Below are 18,861 nucleotides of genomic sequence, written 5' to 3' on the forward strand. Positions count from 1 at the left end.
TCATTTTCACACAAAAAGGGAGAACTGTAATGATTCAGAGCTCAATCATGTGTTGTCGTTTTTGCTCACTAAAGCCGAGCTGCTAATGCACTTTGGGGATTGCACTCCCTTATAAGACATTTATGGTCTGTATTACGATGCAGTTACCTTGGGATTCTTGTGAATTATAGGCCATATCTGCACCACCTACGCTCCATCTGTTTAAATATGTGCTTTCGCTCAATCAGTTTCTGTGGGTCAGCCCGCTCTGCTGCGTTACTCCTACTGACTACTGGATCCTTCATGTTTTCTTTTGTATAAGATTCAAACATACCTTCATTCAGAGAGTGAATGTATTCAATCAAGCTTTTTGATTAAAGAATGGCCACATCTGCATGTTTCTTCTGAACATGCTGATCATTGAACTCGGCTTGGTTTAAAGGCTGGAAAGCAGTCTGAGCTGTTGATTGCATAATGAGCTGCTCACTCAGTCAATGAGACGCTAATTGCATACAGATTGTGAGAGCAAATTGGATCAAAGACGTGGCGCAAAAGTGACCTCCACTTTCATGTATAGGTTGAGCCCTCACCACGCCCACATCATTTGTTATAGGAGACACTTGAGCACATTGTAGCTACAATATTGACAGTATACACATAGTAGTATACAGACCAACACTCATACTGAAACACTTCCTTTGTTTACTCCCTGGTTATCATGCTTTCTGCCAAGTGTTTGACAGAAAGACAAAGACAGGTTTTAACACAGACGTGAATGTGTTTCAAGCCTGTCTTTGTCTCTCTTTCTGTCGAACACTATGGGATGTTAAGCTGCCTTTCCTTTGTGCTTACTCTCAAACACACACCTGAGCTCACATGTCCACACTGAGCGAGGCAGAGGGCTACGCTTCATGCAGCTCTGAGCAGCTCAGTCCTGGTTGAGAGTTCACTGAGTCCAGCAGGTCTAACTGATCTGACCTGGCACCGAGCGGACATCAAACAGAAGCACATGGCGACTGAGAGACACACATGCAGAGTGAGGAAGTGTGGAAGTAGTTTTGACACTCAGTTTAAACAGTTTAAACAATACAAACATTAAGGATGTTGTTATGGGAATCATGGACATCTAATAAAGTTCTGTAAGTCATGCCAGGCGTTAATAAAACAAAGTCTCCCCATGCAGTCTGTACTTTCTGAAATGTGTACATGATCACACAATGTCAAAACGTGCATTGGTGTGTTTACAAATGATTGTGTAATATCTAGTTCCAAGCGTGGTCAAAAGGTGTATACATACTGTAAGATGCTCTCCTTCTGTAGACATGTTCTCTGCAAGGTTAATCTGTGTCTTATACTGTTGGACAACAATCTCAACTCGAACCACTTCTATGTCTGTGCTTTAATGTGTTTCGTTATTTGCTTATGTTGTGAGTGTTTAAGATATCGGATCCACGACAATGTAATAAAGAAGAAAACAATAATAAAAAAAACTATTTAAAACAAGGATATCAAAAATATGTCCTAACTAATGTTATTATTTCAGATAAAAGCATTGACTCAAATGCTATTTTACAAAGAAAAAAAGAATCAGCCACTCATCTTTCCTCTGACATCGTAAATATGGGTCGTGATAAGCCGCTCGCACCGACACACGTTATGACTCTCTGATAATGGCTTTGTTTTTATTCTATCATTGCGGCTCACTCTGATCCAATTTGACGACAACGTTGCAGAACCTGGTCACGCACTAGTCTGTTTATAAGTTGTCGGAAAAGTAATGTGGCTCGATTATAAGAAACCTTTGCTACATAAGTGCTCTTGGTTACCCTCTTGTTGTGTCCCTCTGTACTGGGCAGGTTGTGAAAAGTCCAATTTGAGTTTTTCCACTTTTCTCCAGGATCCTATACGTACTTCCTGTTTCTGTTCTGCCCCCTCAACTTAAACTGCACTCATCCGCCCTTTTACCTTACGTCCCTTTCCAATAGTGCATCAAAAACACCAGAGGAGTCCAATCGGGGAGGGGCATTTTGTCAACACAGACCTCCCAGCAGCCAGAGGCTCCTTGGATTACCAATGACACAGAGAATCAGTCATCCTGAGTAGCCCTTTAATTACTGAGATGAATAATAGATGAACGCATACAGCAGACCCACAAGGGTTTATCGAACTGAATGTTAGCCCAAAGAGGGTCCGTGGATACATTATTGGAGAAACCTAGAAGAAAAATTGGGCAATGTTCTATACAAAACGACTGACTGCAAGAACTTGATAAGGGGAGTGAGAAATGCTGCCAGATGATTTCCAAGACTTTTTGATTGAACACAGAGTTTAATTTTCACTGAAGTGTTTTATGTTAATTATAATATTTCAAACTGTCGATTACCACACTGGTGAAAAGTGGCTTTTGACATTACAGCAGAACATATAAGCAGCCGTTGGTGCATTTGGAAGCTGCCAAATGTGGTTCTTAGTTTGTCTTCAGACAATTTGAAATATGGCGAACATTAGTTAAAATATCATTTATTCCAGCATTGATCGTTCCTTCCATTTTTCTGACTTCTACATTTTGTGACTCAAAATCTTGTTGAGATTTTTGTTTTCGCTTCATTCCAAAAGTTAGTTTAAATTTCACTTGGCAGATTTAATTGTAGAAGGAAACTGGAAGAAACGATATGTGTGTCTGTGTGTGTCTGTGTGTGTGTGTGTGCGTGGTGGGATTTCTGTCTTTATGTGGGGTTTCTTCATCCAAAACATCTCATTATGCGCTTGGTCTGCGCACACATTGGCACGGGGCGGCAGATCTGTTGACAAAAAAAATTGCTTTGGTGGTGGTTCCAAGACATGAAAAATGAATCCGGACCAAAACATTTAGATTAACGGCTCAAGCTAAAAGCTGGCAAGCCCGGGGGGGGGGGGGGGGGTAGTTGAGAAAACAGGGGCTGGGAGGGTTGAAAGAGAAATAAGAGTGTATAAAGTGAATGAGCAGCAATTTCTTCATATTAATAATCTTCCAAGGAGAGAAGAAAATAAAAGCTAATTACATTTTAAAATGCACCCACTCACATATCAACTCACAGAACTGACAAGGGCCAACAAATGCATGGGAATATTAACATAAGAGTAAAAGAAAGGGACAATTCGAATAAATTATGTTAAGTGTGTCCGAGATTTCATTTAAAAAGTACTTGAAAAGTCATCATCTTGAATATTATAAACTCCTGATTGGATTTCTTTAAACTTATGATAACCTCTCCTTACCTGTCTCTTTAATTCAACAGAAAGCATCTCACATTTAGAAAAGTTAGCACCTGTCAGTGACTTAAATAGTGATTTGAATTCCCACTGGGTTGTTGTGTGAATTGAAATTGAATGGGCTCTCACCCTGGTCTCCAAATGATTGTTATTCCCTCCACTGACATCCGGCTGTGGAGCCCTGTGCAGAAAGGTGCATAACGCAGCCAGTATTACAGTCATACAGGGTTTGACTTGATTCACACTGGATGAATTTACAAAACATCATATGTGAGATCTGGATTTTGAGAACAGAAATGGACCATCGCAGGAACATTCGTTCTTTGGAGCGTCAGGATCTCTAGTGAGGACTAAGGCTAGTATCAGTTCTACTTTGTCGCTGTGGCTTCTTTTCAAATTGTGTTTGTTTCGTCCTTTATTCTTCTTTTATCCTCTTCATTGATCAGCGAGCTCGAGGCTGCTTTGTGACTGTGTCCCTGACGCTTGTTGGACTGTGATGTGTTCACAGGCTGTGGGAGCGTCCAAGTCTTGAAGGTCACCTGCTCAGCGGGGCATTTTGAAAACAAGATGCGACCACAATCGCTTCGTTCTTTTCATACAATGCTATACTGTTTAGCTGCTGACATTCAAGGAAAAGCTGCCCCGTGGAGGTGGCGTATACACAAACAAATGTGTTTACATTCAGTGTTATTCTCCAAAGCGCATTGTGTGCAACCTTCAGGTATAGAAAACATGTTCAGTTCATTTCCTTCTCAGAAAACAAGTATATTAAACCCAGTTTGGTCTAATTCCAAGTTTCTAAGCTTGCGTTCTTCTTCATTAATGTGTTGTTGCATCGCAGCCTATATCTTGTTGTTTTACAGGCACTTGTATTTCAGGGGAATGGTGAGAAGCCGTTTAGAGGACTGTTTGCTTGAGACAAATCAAAACTGGGATCACTCACTGAGAAACCCCTCCACAGTGCTGCCTTCCAGTGGTCTCAAACTCCATAAGGAAGCTCTTTAATGGTAATTGTATGTCCATGGTACACGTGCTACATCCACCCTGCTGAGGAGTCCATGAATATCACATTTATAAAGATTCGTACTTGTGTTTACGTCAAATGTTCGCCATGGAGTGAGGACACTGGCTAACGGTTAGACCAGCCATCTGTAATGCCAATTACTGAGGCCTTTTCTCTCCTGCAGAACATCTGTTAATGTGTGTACCATACCTCTTTGTGAAGCCCTCCAGGGAGCTGCTGTCGCGCTTTCCCAGGTGTACATGACAACACGCGTCTGTAACGGATTGCTAATTAGCAAATGGCCATTTGACCGTCTTTTCAACTCTATCTCTGTGTGACCCCATGAAAAAGAACTTCAATCACTTTATGAAAGCTATTTCAGAGTCACTTTCATTTCCCAGATTGGACAGCTAAATAGATTTTGATCTAGCTTTATTGATATGTCACAAAACAGCTGAACAAGACATGAACGGTCATTAAAAAACAGCAGGATGATTCATAGTGCCCTGCGTGACAGTCAGTTTTCTTCTTTTTTGTCATGTAATAATGACTATAATAATTAATATTCCATCCGTCACATACTTACGTATATATTATACCTTGCTTTATATCTTGTTATTGTTCATTTGTAAATGTAAAAGTTTTCTACTTTCTTGTTTATTACAATGCCATGTATTTTATGCTGCTGCAACACAAACATTTCCCAAATTGGGATCTATAAAGTACTATAGTGTCTTATCTTATCGATCTTATGTATTTCTAATGATACAGTATTACACACTGAGTGAAAACTAACTACTGCCTTTTTCAAAAGACAGAACAAAAACAGCTTCCTGCACAACACTAATGGAGTGATGTAGACCAGAGGACATAAATACCAGAGAAGGACTATATTGAGTTTCTAAACAGAAGAATCTAGGTCACTACAGACGGCTTCTATGGTAGCAAACACAATTTAGTTAAAGACCTCCTCTCAGCCTGCTCCAGATGGACTCTGTCTAACTAAAGCGTGAATGTGGGCGTTAATGTGCAACATGGAGCAGAGGCCCGCCTCACCAGAGACCGAAGGCCTGCAGACGGAGACGCTCTCTCTCTCTCTGGCAGTTTGGAGTCAGATTGCATCTCCGTGCAGCTGTTGGCACTTTTGACAGCTTCCACTGTGTGCATGACTTGAGTCCAGAAAGAGCCCCCAGGCCCCCAAACGTCATCTTTCAGTGTAAGTGAGAGGACATACTTGACAGCCCCATACCGAAACTCCACACAAACAATGTTTTGACAGTCATTAAATAAAGATAGCAGAGTTTGTAGTAGAGATTTTGCTCAGCAGTCTGACAAACACTGGATGCTCTTCGCCGGCTGACAAGTGCTTTGTTAAAGGATCTCAATTCAAAATTCATAGAAGATGGGATGCACAAACAATAGCTCACATGCACTTGCACTGAAATCTCTGCCCAGGTAGACTTTACTATACAGTTGTTTTCTGCCCTCTATTTCAAATGGAGAAGCTTTAAAACATTCACACAAAAGGTACAACTTCTTCTAGGAGTCCATCCAAATTATTTTATTTTATCTTGAGATGTTAAAAATACACATTTTGTTAGGAATTTGTACTTAATACTTGTTAACTGTCTCTGCCTGGGCTATTTGCCCGGATGGCCAATATGGCAGGTCATTTGAAAGTAGAAGAAAATCACAAATCTTTAAAGGAGTTTTTGCCTGCCAGTTTTTCCCGGTTATTATGCCACTCCGGATGCCAACATGTAGCTTTCTGGCCACGATTGTATGCCAACTGATCTTTAGCATGTCATGAATTGCACCTTGAATGTGTTATGCTGTATTCATATCCAACTCCCTTTAGCCTGAGAGATGTGGCAGTGATGTAAAGCCTTTTGAACACGCTGGCCAAACCCTGTCTCTCCGTGGCTCTGCTCCCACATGGTGACAGCCGGCTGACACATCTCCTGGTAGCTATTTTTCCATTTCCTAGTTATTTACCTCGCTGGAAATGTCACTAAGGAGGTTTTGGTAGGCAGCCATTTTCCTTTGCCTTCACCTCCTGTCTCTTTTTTCCATCTCATCTCTCTCCCCTTCAATGCTCCTGTTTATCCTCTCTTATCACACCGTCATGCTTAAAACTATCTGTCTCGTACCCTCGGGGGAATAGCCTGACATTTGCACATGGATATTGTAGTCATTTGCTTGCCCACATGGACGTACGGATCAATTCTTTGCTCTTCAGACATGTGCAAATATCAGCAACTGTGTTCCCAGCATATCACCGTGCGCTCTGCATTCATTACTGTGTTCCTTTCTTCCACACATCTGGTGCTTGTAACGTGGCATGAGGGCAAGTTTGCTGCATTTGTGTAGGTGTGCAGTCGATTCTTTCTTCACTACTTAATGTATACACTTTTGTGCCATGATCCTGAATCGAATCCTGTCTGACTGCATTAAAATCCTGGATGCAACACAACTTCCTCAAACTCAACAGCAATAAAACTGAACTCCTCCTCATCGGATCAAAATCCACCCTCAGCAAAACCCCCAACCTGACAATCACCATTGATGGCACCCCTGTTTCCCCCTCCACCCAGGCACGCAACCTTGGCGTGATATTTGACCCCACCCTCTCCCTCGAGCCCCACATCCGTCATGTTGTCAAAATCTCATTTTTCCACCTCCGCAATATTGCCAAACTCCGTCCCTCTCTCACCCGCCCTGCAGCTGAGCGCCTCATTCACGCCTTCATCTCCTCCCGCCTTGATTATTGCAACTCCCTCCTCTACGGCATCAGCTCCACCTCCCTCAGTAGACTCCAGCGTGTCCAGAACGCAGCCGCCAGACTCCTCACCCACACCAAATCATGGCATCACATCACCCCGGTCCTCAAAGAACTCCACTGGCTCCCCGTTACACACCGCATCAATTACAAACTCCTGCTCCTCACTTATAAAGCCCTCCACCATCTGGCCCCCCCCCTACCTCACTGACCTCCTCACCCTCTACCAACCACCCCCGGTCCCTCAGATCCACCTCAGCCGGTTTGCTTTCAATCCCCAAGGCCAAACTCCGGAGCTTCGGGGACAGAGCCTTCTCTGTGGCAGCCCCGAAGCTCTGGAACTCACTCCCCCAAGACCTCCGTGAGTCTGAGTCCCTCACCCTGTTCCAGTCCCGCCTCAAAACCCACCTCTTCAACTCTTTATCTATAAGCCCCCCCCCTCTTAATCAACTTCCTCCTGACTGCTTTTCTGTTGTGTTTTGTTTCATTTTGGCTTTGTCTCTGTTTTTTGTTTTGTTTGTATACCCCCCCTCCCAAATGTAAAGCGTCTTTGGGTCCAGAAAAGCGCTATATAAAATGTATATATTATTATTATTATGATGAACGCATATATACTGTAGAGGTTCGTATTAACTCTCATCATCATGGATCTTAACAGTTTGAATTTAATTTGTTCTTGCTATTTTCAATTGCATTGGATTCTGTATGCATACTATAATTACATTGTGGTACAGTACTAAAGCAGCCATTTGCAGATATTCTAAAGCAATTTAGTTTAATTGTATGACAATTGTGTCCTTGGGCAAGACACTTCACCTGAACTTGCTCCTGTGGGTATTGTCCACAGTGACCATTGCATGTATAAAAAAAAAATATGTGTAATGTGTATTTGTAAAGCGCTTTGAGCATCTGGAAAAGCGCTATAATAAATGTAAGGAATTATTATTATTATTATTATTAATTACTGAGATCCTGACCTCGTCTTTGTGTAATGTGAAAGTAGAAGTTTAATTGGCTCTCGTACATCAAAGTAAATCAATGAAAATAAATGTCAATCAAACTATTATATAACTGGATTCTATCTACAAACTTAGTTCTGCAGTACTTTGATATAGAAAGCATTCATTTAATGTACTTTGCAATTGAATTGAGTCTAAACCCAAATAAGAATTGCAATTGGTCCGCACACTAATCCAAGCAGCACATTGAGGACAGAACTGGAAGTCAAAATATATTGCTCTTGCTGTATATTGTGCGAAACAAAAGCCATCAGATGTATACTTTAAATACTGAACATATACTGTACAACGTATATTATTAGGAATCTAGAACAGGAGGAGACCAGTAGCAGCAGCATGTCGAAATAATAATAATGTGCACACAAAGAGATGCATGGAGCTAAACTAACCTTATTAAACTGTCCAAACATGTCTGCAGATGTCATTGTTTTGACTACTTAATGCACATGTGGCAGTAAAATCAATTCAAGCTGCATGAGGGCAACACATATTTATATCTAATCAGTCACTTTGTAAACAAAACCAGAGAAATGCTAACTGCCACAGGAGGGGTTTTCATTAACACAATTACCGATGAATGGGACTTCAGCTTCAAGAGGTGTTTCAAAACACCTGAGCATGTTTTAACATAATCCAGCCGTGATATGCTATTTCAACATGCTTTGTACTTTAATCGTGCATTAGCCTGTTGATTACAGGTTTCATTGTTTGATCTGATCACTACAATTCTTTAACGTAGTGATTTCGCACCATCAGAGAGTTAAGAGGGCTCCGAGGGAAATAACTGCAGAAATACAGAAATATATTTTTCTCCACACTTCAACACCTCCATTCCCTTTAAAATCCACTTTCTCCATACATCAACTCCACTCTCCAATGCCATTCATTCCTTTTCTCCCTGCACTTATATGCTATTCAATGTCTTTGCGTGAGTGTGCATCTCCATGTGCAGCTGGAGGAAGTCATTGCTGAAAAACCTATATACTCTTGAGACAGAAACTGCAGGAAAGGCATTGTGTCTGTGAATGAATAAGAGGCAGCCTGTATATGATTGTATCCATTTCAGAGTCTCTGTGGATCAGTGTAGGAAGGTGACCTGTGAGTGCACATGTGTGTGAGAGACCCCTAACGTGTGTCTAAGTGGGAGAAAGAGGCTCGTATCTCCATGAATTTAAGGTGCAAAAGTAATTTTTGAAGAACTTAAGCATGACTCGACCATTTCTCTCAATCTCATGACCAGATGCTGCTGCCTGACAACATGTGGTTCAAAAGGAGATTAGCCGGAACTCATCACTAGGTGTGCCACCATGAGTCACATCCAATGATATCAGCACATTTAAGTCCTTTTAAAAGCTCTTCACCACCTTGCTGTCAGGATTAGTGTGTTATGTTACGTTTTGTATGTCTTGTTTTGGGTGTTTTGCTGTTCTCCCTGTCTTGTTTTCCTCCTTGTATATTGTCTGGTCCTTTTCCCTGTGTTTTTCCTCCTGTCGTTAGTTTCCCTGGTGTGTCTAATTGTCTGATTGTGTTCACCTGTGGCCCTTGTGTTTCTCCTGCCCGGCTGTTTCTCGTCTTGTGATTACCCCTCCCTGTATTTAGTCTTGTCTCGTCCTGTGTTCAGTGTTGGTTCGTCTTTTGTTTGTGAATGAGTTCACCGGTGAGAGCTCTGTTTTTTCCAAGTTATTTTATCCTTGAAATAAAGGCTTTTTTCAGCGTTATCTGCATTTGGGTCCTGCTTGCTTCACTCACCGTAACACTTGCATTGGATTTATAATAGAGAAGAGAGCCAGGCTGCCTTATCCCTTAAGAAGCAGATGTCCCTGCCTGCAAGGAGCACTTGCAACGGTGTGAATATAACCTGGCATATTTCACACACACACACACACACACACACACACACACACACACACACACACACACACACACACACACACACACACACACACACACACAGTGGGGCATGGCAGAGAGCTATTGACTTCCTCTACCTGGCCAGACACACCATTCACAGTTTCTCTCTGTGTGAAACTATAAGTCCCAGGAGAGTATGTTTGTGCGGATGAGTGAGGGGTGAATCGAAATGTTTAAAACAAAATAACCTTATGACTCTGTTTGTGTACAGTATGTCAGGAATAACTAGTTGTTTTTTGGGTTGACATTGAGGTCAATGTGTACAATATCTGTGTTGTCCGTGGTTCAAAGAGGTGGGGACGGAAATAGAGGTTATAAAAGTTGGCATGGAGCCATTCGCCCCCCCCACCACCTCACGCCACTGGCCCAATTTTGTGTCGCGGCAGGGGTTCTCTAATCACTATGGTCTCCAGTTTACCCGGTAAAATGTTGGCACATCCCATCATGGATTCCTTTGATGCATTCACTCATTGTCTGTATGGGACCATAGTCACCTGGTTATATAAATCTGTGTCTTCTACATATTTATGGCTGCATAACTATGACATAATAGGAGAGATCAGAGCCTTGGTTGTTAAATCGGTGCAGAAACTGGCTCCAGGGACTGGGCTTCACTTATTTAACACCTCTGTTTCCTTTTTCTCTTTCTCTTTCTAAATCAATTATGCATCTGGTTACAAGGCCAGCTAGCTTGTTATGGATATGTTGCAGCACACTCTGGAGATAGCCGGTGAAGTCAACAGTGTTTCCAATGCCCCAGTGGTTCGCTCTCTGACCTGACTTAGTTCTTGACCCACACACATTTCCCTCAGCTTCTCATGTGGTTCTGCTCTTGTGAGACGGTTCGACAATGCCCTTAGTGAAACCATGTGGAGAATAAAATACTTTTCTAGCTGAGAGTACTTCAGTTAAGGAGATCCTAGAAATCCTTTATTTAACATTCAATGAACAATGTTATAATTTCAAACTACTTAATCCACTTCATGGACTTATAAGTGTCTGTTCAGCATTGATGCATATTCTTTTAATATACTAATCTTCACTATTTTCTCTTTCCCTTCCCTCCTTCTTTATATTTCCCTCTCTCCTGATTCTTACTATTCCTCTCTCCCCAGATAAGTGTGACGAGGCCCTCGCCGCCCCCCTGCCTCACACAGCCTTCACCAGCTCGTCTGTCTTCTCCAACGGATATGCCCCTGGATATGCCAAGCTCAACAGGAGAGGAGGTACACACACACACACACACACACACACACACACACACACACACACACACACACACACACACACACACACACACACACACAGAAGGGATGTTCGTAGAAGGGATGCATTTACTCACATACTGTGGACAGACGAAATATCTAATTCAAGTACATGTACATGCATCCTTAAGAATGATTTTTACAGATGACACACTGAGAGGTAAATGTCCGAGCCGTGTTAGTGACATGCTTCGTAGTGCTGCACAGCTGCTCTCCTCCTCCTCCTCCTCCTCCTCCTCTCTTTCTCCATGCTCTCTATTTCCCTAAACTTCTCTTCATGCCTCCCTCCCTCTCTCAGCTCACGTCATTATCTCCGTGAGTCAGACTGGAGCTCATTTCCACATCAGTCCACAGCAAAGAGAGATAGGACCACACAATTACATCCTTCTATGTTTATATAATTCATAATTCATACTTTCCCATCTAATATAGTCACACCACAGCTGAGGCAACAGCGCTCAGAGCTGGCAAATAAACGCAAAGTAATATGGTGTGTTTAATCAAACCAGTATAATTATTGCTGAGAGGACAGGACTGCTCCTCCTTTAATAATTACACCTACCAACAAGAAGAAAGTAGAGCAACTTGTCAATGAGCAGCAAATATACAGCTTGAGAATTATCTCCCCACTTGCTTTTGTATTTACTCTCCTCAATGAAGGAGGACCTGGGAAACATGCAATGTTGAATGCTATTGAACAGAAGTGCTACAGTAACACATACATACAGTTGTCTAAGCACATACACAAGGTCTAACTGAGTCACTACTATAGCATCTTATTGACCTTTCTTATGAATAAAATAAAACTGTTATAGGGGCACTGATTTTCCTTACATATGTTTGTTTGCATGTCATGGGTCTGCTAAGGCAAACAAATCCAAAGGTTCCCTACTTTAACACCCATGCTTCAATTGGCTAGTGCTCAAACACATTGTTGGTGATAGGCTAGGGGGCGGGACATCTCTATGCGGTTGACCAATCAAAACAGAGCCGGCCAGCTAACCAATCAGACCAGAATGGGCTCTGGTTTCAGACAGAGCGTTAATCTAATCTAAAATCTAAAATATCCATAGACATTTCACTGTTTCTCCAGTGAATAATCTTTCTGCCAAAAAAGGAAATCTCTCGCTCTCATTCTCTAACTGTCATTTTCCGCTCGTAATTAGGAGCCAAACATGTCCTAGTGAGACCTATTTTTCTCCCCTTTCTCATCTCCACATTTCAGAGAGCCAAAGGCCATTACGTGACAGTCACGACTACCACTGTGATAAACTCTATCAGATGTTGACATTAGTGTACCAGAATGGATACTGAGTCAAGTGTCAGAGCAGCAGGGGGAAATGAGGGAAAAGGATAAAAAGTGTCATCCTCTCTGTCTCATTGTCCTCTGGAGAATGACACTGTGTTCGGATGATGAGGTCATCTCCTCTTTAGCATACAGCATATGACAGGGGAGGAATATGAAATGAGAAAAGTTCTGTAGGAAGGCACGATGAGGTTACTTACGGAGAGAAACTTCTCCACGAGGATTAGAAATGCGTCTTCAAATCACATTCTCTTGTCTTAAATCTCATTATATCTGCTGTGAAGGAAGACGCCGCTCAACATTTGAATCAGTGTTGTTATTTCTCATCAATACCAAAGAGGCATAAAGCCTCTTACACACCAAACTGACACCAAAGAACACCGTGGGGACGCGTCGCCTCACGTCTCCTGGATTGGAGATTGGTGTGTAGTTGGACCGAAAGTGCATTTCGGTCCATCTGAGTTGATTTGTAGAAAATGCAGAAAAATAATTAATTATTGCATAAAAAAGTTGATGGCAAAGGTAACCAATAAAGATGAGGCAAATGAATCACGTGACTTAAACATATACTGAAGTGTCTGCTCCATTAAAGAGACATTACAAGAAAGAAAGGAGAACACTTGTCTTTGCCTTTCGAAAATCTGATGCAACCTTCCTCACATTAGTATATCAACGTAACAGAAATTGAGTTTATAACTCTTTTCGGCCTCTTCTTCTGCAGTGGTAGAATGACTTTCCGACTGGAGAATTGTTCCCCACACTCGCACATGTATTAATACAAACAAGCATGCACCAGCAGGGGTCTGCTCCAATTCCCCTACTCATTTTCACAAACTCATGCTCACACACTGGGTGTTTCTCAATGTCGAGTAAAGCTGCTCCAGAGCCACTATTTCAAGCATACTACGTCATTGAGTCCCGCCGAAGGACTGTTCCAATGTCCAGGATGCTTGGAATTCTCCCGAGGCTGGCCTCCTTCGTTGCTGGAAATTTCGAGGCTACACAAGTGTATCGCCTCGCATATGACGCACACCTGCAAACCTGTTAGCCTGTTCCACCATTCTTTGTTTTCCGAGGCTAGGAAGGATTCTTGCCTCGCTTCTGAAGGACCTGACTCGGAGGGACATGTCCTACCAAGGAAGCGTCCTCGACATTGAGAAACACCCACTCATACCCTAAGAAGGGGTCCTTCAGGCAGCTGCATTAGGCAGCCAAATGTGCCTCAGCGGCAGGAGCGTGTGCTGATAAGCCAATCTGCTCCAATCTCCCATAGCTATCAAACAGGGGAGGCACATAATCAATGGGACATACCACTCATATTAAGCTTGTGTTGTGAATGTTGACAGCTATTAGGTTTTAGGCTTTAGGCATGTGTGTGTCCGGTGTGTGCTTCTGTATGTTCATTTCATTTTTAGTGTATGTGTGTGTGCATGAAAGAGAGTGTGGTAAAACAATGCCATAATGATTTTCCTGCAGGCAGAGTCTGCCAGCCTGTCATCGGGTCCTGCTGTCACACACACACACACACACACACAATGTGTATGTGGGAGTGTTGATATTAGAAATTGTGTATGCTTTAAGAGTGTGTATTGTTGTGCATTTTTGTATAAATGCCTCACCGGGAATAAGCTTTGTTTATGTGTGTATTTGGATGAGGGTGCTCACTAAATGCTTTCCTGATATCCAAACACATTATTTACTAACATACTCATTATCATATTCCTTGATGCTTTTTGTCATTGTTCGGGAATCACATCCACTCACAAGCTGTTATGTTGTGTGTAAGCTTACATTATGGCATCTTATTTAAGATTGGCTCAGTTGTATTGTCAGTAGCTGTGATGTATTATTAAATTAGCTATATTATTATAACGCTAGGATAAATCAGGCAATTACTGCCTCTGGAGTTTGAAGACTCAAGAGATTGATAAAGCCTCCCTTTCTCCATCTGTTTACCTCATTCCTGCCATTCTTTACCCTCACCACTGTTTCACACCCGCCTCCTCCATCCACCTGAGACCTCTTTCCTCACCTTCTCTCCACTCAACTTCTATTAAATCAATCTTCCTGGACACCATGGCCCCCGCTTTTTCTCCCATGATTCTCTGACACAATCACTACTTTCATCTACTCTCTCAAATGCTCCCACCTCTTCACTGTCTGTGCGGTTAGTGCTGCTTCATGTATGAGACCCTGCACATCAGGAGTGTCAGACAGAGAAAGGTGGCCCACTTGCAGCCATGGTCCATTTGCACAGGGGAGGAAGAATGAGAAGAAACATAAGGAAAGATGAAAAGAAGGATCTTCAGATCTCACGTTCCCCTAACCACATATGATCACCGTGTTTAAAATGGAACACAGAACACAATTTCAATATTAAGCACACATATTTAGCACACAGAAAATAAATAATAAACACCTTTTGTCTTTGAAGAAAGTGAGAGAGGAAGGTGTACAGATTGTGTGTGTGTGTGCGTGTGTGTGTGTGTGTGCGTGTGAATATACCTACTGCCAAGTGTGCCTGCATATGGCATGTATGCCCACGTCGTTGCACATTGCAGACATGGCCAGGAATGAGATTTGGCCGCTCATCATTAACACTTGGCCATCCCATTTTCTTTCCTCTCTCTTTATCCTCTGTCCTCGGCTCTGTCTGCTCCCTCTCTGCCCTCCATCGCATCTTGCCTCCCCTTTCTTCCTCTCCATCTCAATTTCCCACCACACACTTTCTGTTTTCGACAGTAACATTGTCAATCCCACACTCAATTTTCTCGGCCTGTTCCCTTGTCTTTCTTCTCAGAACTCATTATCTATTTTTTTTTTCCTCACTTGTGGGAGGAACTTCTGTGTAGCACCGACTCAGGAAGGAGACACGGGGCGAGCTGGAGCTTTGATGGCAAACACTGATGGTTTATTACGAGTTTCGGCCGGAGAATTCACATCACAAGTCACAAGAGCCAGAGGTTCTGACTTTGCGGTAGAGTTGCCACGTCAATTCTGAAGCCTGATAGCCTAAACAGCTGGGAACACTGAATTACTTGCGTCTGACACTTATGGCCTCAACATTACACACCTTGGAGTCCACAAACACCGAGAAGGAAGTGTTCCAGCTTTCTCACAACAATAAACCATTCGTGACCGAGAGTTGTCCGGTCATAAAATGGGACCAACAACATATGGCTGAAGCAGCCCCTTTCCTTAAGGGAGATAACAGACGTCAGGGTTGGTCATAAATGTCAAAGGGCAAAACGGTTAGATATCTAGGAGTCCAGGAGAATTATTCCCTAACATCACTCACATTCCCGGTCTGATGCCTACTTCTCAAAGTGTTTTATAACTTTTCAGCGTATCCCTCATATCAAACAAAGAGTGTCACAGTACTGCAGTACAACTGTGCTCTGACTTTCTGCACAATTAACCAGATCCCCCCCCCCATGCCAGGCATTGCTTTTCACTCTCTGTCAACTGGCAAAGTTGTTTGATGTCTCTAGTCGTCGCAGTCATCCATCGATAATGGCTGTCCGCTTCTAATTAAATTACTCCGTCTTCATCCGCTCGCTTTGCTCCATGACAGAAAGATGAAGCACTAGCAGAGGGCTAACCAGCTGTTTTGTCTCTGCTCCCTTTTTTCCGACGGCCTCGCGTCCTAATTAATGAAGATGTTTTACTTTCTGTTAATGCGGTGCTGGTTGTTATGAGAGGTAGCAACTTTGATAAACACACTCTCATGTTCTCTGGAGGCTGCTACACACGAACAACAAGGCATCGCAGGGGGCCGTGAAAGTGTTTCAACCTGCAAACAAATTGTGTGAAGTGTTCGCACACCCACACACACTCCCACGCTGACAGTAAGTCAGAGGAGAGATGTTCTTCTGTTTGATGCGTCTCCTTTGTCCCTTTTGTTTGTGTCACCTGCTGCTCGTCACCTGTCCACAATCACGCCGCGTCTGCATTTCTTGCTCTCACAACTTCCCTTTGGCATCACATTTTTTGTACTCTCTCAAACATTTGCCTCACTATCTTGCTGACTTGCTCTTTCTGCTTTCCTGCACTGTTTACTCTTTTCCTCCCGTCTGACTCATTTTCCACCCTCACTACAGTAAAAGCCATTTACCCAGTCAGGCAGTTGAATTAAACCTCCTGTTTTCCATTTCCCGGCTGCGCTGTAAGAGTTCAAATCATCTTTATCATCACACACACACACAGATGTTCACACTCCACTTCACATTCGCGGTCACATTCTCTGGATTATACATATCAAATAAACCTTTATTAATCCCAGAAGGGAAATCCAGTTTCTTTATACTGTTCTTTTGTTGTCACATCCACTCCAGGAGAATGGATCACCCGTGACTTGTCCAGTTTGGTGAGCTCTAATCATCTTTGTCTGAAAGAGACAGAAGAAAAGTGTTTGATTCAGGTTCAAAGCAACCAACGGGAGCTTTCATACCTTTGCCTGCTCTCCGGTCTAATGGCTCCTAGCTGAAGGCTTCTTGAACAGAGTGAACAGAGATGTGAAACAAGAAAAAATGTCCTCACAGATTGCATTAGTTGACAGTTTCAAAAGGCTGCCATTTTGTGCAATGGTTCCCAGAGGGCACTTCCTGCTTCGATTTTCTCTCCACAATGTTCCCCGGGTTTTTCTTAATCAGCACATTGCTCTTGGCACATTGATCCATATCCCCCTACCCAAATTGCCAAAATGGCTTCTTTGTGGCTTTTATTGTATGTTTAGTGTTAATGGTTTTGGTAAATTGGGCAATAACTAACTTTGTATGGTTGCTCTATTCTATTGCATTCCAACAGAAACTGCTTAAATGCCACTAAAAAACATAATTAATTGTATTAATTCTAAGAGACAATGCACATTTCTCAACAACAATATAAACATTACATTGTATTAACCTACACAAACACATTGATATGGACTTTAGTCTGAGAGTATTAGTGTTTTCTTTCAGCGCTGGTATCAGTTCGCTCTGACTCTGCTACCACTGCAGGGTTATCGGTGTCATCACAGATAGTTGTTTTGCAAGCTCGGAGAAACTCAAGGCATGTTTTTGTCCTCGCTTTGCTCCTTTTATCTCAGAAAAAGCCTCTCTGTGTGAGTTCCATTCGGCCAGTGTCGACCTGTGAAGGGCATCGTCACACAGGGACATTTCACCAGGTAGCAGACTCATCTTATTTCTAATATGCAGCTTATTAAAAATGCCACTGTTATGGCGCATTTTCACTACAGCGCGGTTTAAGCGTGCCCGGCCCGTTTTAGCAGAGCCATATAATAGAATTTCTATTATATGGCTCTGGTTTTTAGTTACGTTTCCACTTGGCGTAGTTCCGGCTAGCGGGTACTTTTTCACAGTTGTTCTGGCTCTCCAAAATCGAGGTTCTTTCCGGGCCAACAACCGGGCTGAGTATGCTAAACTAGAGAGAGAATCGCTTGCAACTACAACAAAATGAACATACTGTATTTGACCGTGATTTAATTGTAATACACGTTTCAAAAATGATGCCGAAGTAACTACATACTGATATCGGTTAGTAAAAACCATGAATTAATAGGCTTGTTTGAGACGAGCTGCGGAGGTCTCAAAAAGCTCGCCTGAAGTCGGATAGCTTGGAGTCTTCTTCTTCTTCTTCTTCTTCTTCTTCTTCTTCTTCTTTTAGGATTCTAGTATCTTCGTCTTCGGTCGGTATCTGATGCGTCTGCTTATTATCTTCTTCTTCTTCTTCTTCTCTTCTCTTCGTTTCTTCTTCTTCTTTCTTCTTCTCTTCTTCTTCTTCTTTCTTCTTCTTTTCTTCTTCTTCTTTCTCTTCTTCTTCTTCTCTCGGTTATTTGGCGGATTGCAAACAACTTTAAGGTGCATACCGCCGCCTCCGGAGTCGGCTTGACTCGGTTTGCATTTATAAAGAATGCACACATGTGTTTAATCGTTAATGTCAGATATGTACTAAGTAAATACATTTGTTCCTGCTCAAGATTAGATTCAACTTTATTGTTATTGCACATATTACAGGTACTGAGACAACGAAATACAGTTTAGCTTCTAACCAGGTGCAACAAGCAGTAAAGTGAAAAGTAATGTACACAATCTACAGAATAAAATATAGAATGAATTGAATGATGAATAAACAGGGTATGAATACACTAGATATACACAGCAGCCTGTGAGCAGTATGAACAGTGTGTATGAATATGCTAAGATATATAAAGTATGAAAACGGTAAGCAGTATAGTATAAAATATATGGATATTAATTTCATGATGATAAACATTGTGGAACGATGATGAAAAATGGGAATGGATGTGGCGACGTAAAACTGACATAAAACAACAACAAACTTTT

General features: G+C 42.2%; 1 protein-coding gene across 1 annotated transcript in view; it reads left to right on the forward strand.

The window, feature by feature from the left end:
• The window catches only part of cntnap2a (contactin associated protein 2a), a gene marked incomplete at its 3' end in the record, with an annotated part of 152,886 nt that overhangs the window by 43,670 nt on the left and 90,355 nt on the right, over positions 1-18,861 (forward strand). Inside the window, 1 exon segment of the mRNA XM_034224931.1 lies at positions 11,059-11,169. Within this exon segment, the coding sequence (XP_034080822.1) occupies positions 11,059-11,169 (111 nt within the window).

This window comes from Gymnodraco acuticeps, unplaced genomic scaffold (assembly GCF_902827175.1).
Source record: "Gymnodraco acuticeps unplaced genomic scaffold, fGymAcu1.1, whole genome shotgun sequence".
NCBI lineage: Eukaryota > Metazoa > Chordata > Actinopteri > Perciformes > Bathydraconidae > Gymnodraco > Gymnodraco acuticeps.